The sequence below is a fragment of the Priapulus caudatus genome, unplaced genomic scaffold (genome assembly GCF_000485595.1).
Source record: "Priapulus caudatus unplaced genomic scaffold, Priapulus_caudatus-5.0.1 Scaffold2813, whole genome shotgun sequence".
Classification (NCBI taxonomy): domain Eukaryota; kingdom Metazoa; phylum Priapulida; class Priapulimorpha; order Priapulimorphida; family Priapulidae; genus Priapulus; species Priapulus caudatus.
Genome location: NW_014579874.1, coordinates 3,513 through 6,982, shown reverse-complemented (window position 1 = coordinate 6,982; position 3,470 = coordinate 3,513). Strand labels below are relative to the sequence as shown.

Here is a 3,470-nt window from a genome sequence, read left to right as displayed (position 1 = left end):
AAGTACCTCCTTTCCTGTTTTAATGCACCATATCTTGTTCTTTTGTGAGGACTGTTTAGATTCAGGTGCAAAGAACAGCTCATGGAAATCCATTTCAGCATGATCGAGTAGTAGACCAGCAAATCTGTGTTATCTCCAACCAGAACAGTGTCACGAGATCTTGCGGATGCTATGGGAGTCTTCACTATGAGGACGTCAGCATCGTCATTCGCATGATGTGTGGTACAACCAGACTTCTGAAGTTCAGAACTGAGATGGTTCAGGATGCGTTGCTTGTTTGTGGCGTTGCTCATAAATTCCTCCTTCTTCGTCTGGATGGCCATACTACCCGTAACATTGACTGTAACACTTGCGACGCCACCTGTTCTTCTGATGTGTGTTCCATCTTTTGTTGTTGGCCCGTCACTGTAGCCGTCAAATACAACATCAGCAAGTCCATACGTATGCACAACGTATGTAACATACATTTTACACACGTCATCATATGTGGACTCTCTTGGCCATGGAAGTCGATGGAGGAGAGCACCACCATCTAGGACGTAGTGCATAGCTCAACTGGGCTCTCGTTGCACTTCTTCTACGATGTTCGACAGAGCATCGGCGAGGGCTGGCTTTCTGGCCGTCAATGGAAGACCGTACGAATCAAACAAGGCAGGAGGGTGACCGCACAGCTCATATTTGAATAGTGATGGTAAATTTCCAGAGCGTTCACCAACAAAGACCAGTCTCTGGAATATCAGCTGCGGGTCTACTTTCACAGCTTGTTCTTTGATCTTCATTGTAGATTTGGAAGCAATAGTAACTGCTTGGTCAGCTTTCTGGAACGTGAACTCTTCCACTGATTTGTCGACCATAGAGGCAAGAATATTCTCACCAATCCGTCTGGATTACTCAACACTGAGGCCATCTTGTGCTGTCACAATCTTGTGCTGTGCCATTGCCAACGTTGAAAAGTGACATAGTCTCAACAAATGAGTCTCTCTCTCGAAGAAAGCTGGTTATATCGAGAGTGTCATTAACATCTCTGGTTTGACGAGCCTTTGAACAGTCCTTGTGCCCCAGCAGTGATGTTCTCATTGTCTTCTTCTGGTTCATCTTACTCATTTTTCTCTAGATTCTCCTTAAAACATCAGCAGAACAGACTTCTTCCATTGATATCGTGGCAGACATTGCCCTGCCATACAATGTTCTTGCCTCTGTCAAATCTGTCTCTTCAGTATTTTTTTGTATAGCGTTGGTGGGATCATCAAAACCCTCTGTCTTTCCTTTGGGGATCTGTGCTGCCACTGTCTCCTTGGTCGGTAGGGGCACATTGTAAGCATCAGCAATAAGAATGGTGTTCAGTGCAGCGTCTACCAGCATATGTCCACGCACTGCTCGAGGCACGGTCTTACCAGTGAGCATGTGGCTTACAGAGTTACTAGCGTACGTAAGCTCAAGTACTTCTTGCAGTCCCGACCCTGCCATCAGATGACCAATGCGACCAAGGTAGCTCATCTCGGTGTGGAACTCCCCCAGCCGCAGGACTATGTGCTGTAGGAAATGGTCACCTGGCCGTGACCACGATGGCCTATGAGAGCCTAACAGGAGAGACGTTTTCTACAATATATCGAGATGAGAAGTTGCATCCACTCTTGAAATATCCCCAAGTGGCCGATACATTAGAGGTAGAATTTTAGGTTGCATCTTGATGTATTCAATGTTTATGCGTCCAACTTCAGCAATGCCTGCAGTCGTCACACATACTTTAGAAATTGGCGCACTGGGTGATTTTCTATGTGGCGTAGTGGTAGCTATTATGCCCATCCCGTGGAATATTTTTTTCTAATTCAATACTGGCAATTTTGCATTTTAAAGTCTCCTAATACAAAAATCCTAATACTAACTGTCATATATTAAGAAATTAGAATTAGAATTGATAATAATGAGATAAATATGTACGTAGTATTTGTTATTGTAGTCTAACAAATTAACCATTTGGCAATCCGAATAAGAAATCCTCATGCAAGATAAACATTTATACATATAATTAAATAGCGGCCATATTGGATTTACCCATTTCGCTATAATAGGGCAAGTGAGCCATTTTATTATAATATAGCGTAAATGCTTCTCCATGCCAACAATCATCATAATAGTCACTTTCAATTTACTCAAATTATATCCCTTGGATAGCAGAATATTGCAAAATAATGAAATGGCGGGCAATTTGGATGTATGTAATTATGATAGGGTATATGCCATTTTTTGCATGTCTAGGCCGAGTGACCCATTTTTATTACTAATATAGCTAAATGCATTCTCCATGCAACAATCACATAATAGTACTTTCATTTACTCAAGATATCATCCTTGGATACAGAACTATTGCAAAATAATGAAAATGGCGCCATCTTGGATTTTTTTTTTCTATGCTAATTATGGTGGCCTATATTGCCATTTTGCATAGTCAAGAGTGACCATTTTCATTGCTAATATAGCTAAAATGGCATGCCCCATGCCAATAATAATTAAAATAGAACTTTAAATTACTGGCAAATCATGCTCCTTGCGATAGCAGAAATGAGTGCGCCAAAATAATGAAAATTGGCGGCCATCTTGGATTTCTATGCCAAATTATGCAAATTTGTTGGAGCGATTCTGAGCACTTATAGTATGTTGTTCTGGCCAGACTTCACTTAAAACGCCACTGCAGCTGAAATAATTTCTGTTGCTTTTTTTTCGACGCTCAAATGCCCTTAGAGTTCCTGCCGACTAATAATAATAATACATACTGCATACCGAAATACCAATACCAACAACAAATACAATAACACCATTAAAATACATAAACAATGCATAATACAATTATAAATAATCTTGATTCCCGACGATGTTACTGATGTTATGCATGTCCTCCCTCCGTCTTGATTTGATCTCGCGTGCTTCTTCTGATTGCCGATGCAATAATTGATTGTAGGACGTAATATGTTCAAAATGTGATGTGGGCATTTTAATTTCTTCGCTAAATATCAATAGTTTTGCCAAAGTTCACCAGCACTGATAATTTGCTAGCACATTCGCTGTTTATGTGTTAACAATATATTGCTCTCATAAATTGCAAATCGTCGACTCTGCTGAATTTGCCCGTGAATTCTCGTGAAGTATGAATTCACGGAAGCTGGATGAACAGTAGTTTTTCCTTCTCTCCCTTTGCCCAAAATGCTTGCTACCGCACTGCCCTCGAATTGTCCTGTCGAAATATTGTCCGACGTGCAGCGGAAGATTCGTTCCGTGCGCTCTGCTCTCATCAGTTCCTGCATCTGCAACAATATTGAAACCACCGGACAGTTACACTCTCTACCTACCGCATATCACTATGACCATGCTTTAATATATGTGGGCGCTCACATATATCAAAATCGCAATCCTATGCTCAATACCCACACTTGAAATCCTTATCATCCAGTTTCTAAAACACCCATCATCGG

General features: G+C 41.2%; 1 protein-coding gene across 1 annotated transcript in view; it reads right to left on the bottom strand.

Annotated features, from left to right (window-relative positions):
- Window positions 1–3,470, bottom strand: part of LOC106819081 — an 18,639-nt gene that overhangs the window by 11,907 nt on the left and 3,262 nt on the right. The window contains exons 3-5 of the mRNA XM_014823741.1: window positions 3,213–3,302; window positions 1,395–1,533; window positions 557–838 (exon numbers count right to left, since the gene is read on the bottom strand). Of these exons, the coding sequence (XP_014679227.1) occupies window positions 557–838; window positions 1,395–1,533; window positions 3,213–3,302 (511 nt within the window). The remainder of the gene's footprint in view (window positions 1–556; window positions 839–1,394; window positions 1,534–3,212; window positions 3,303–3,470) is intronic.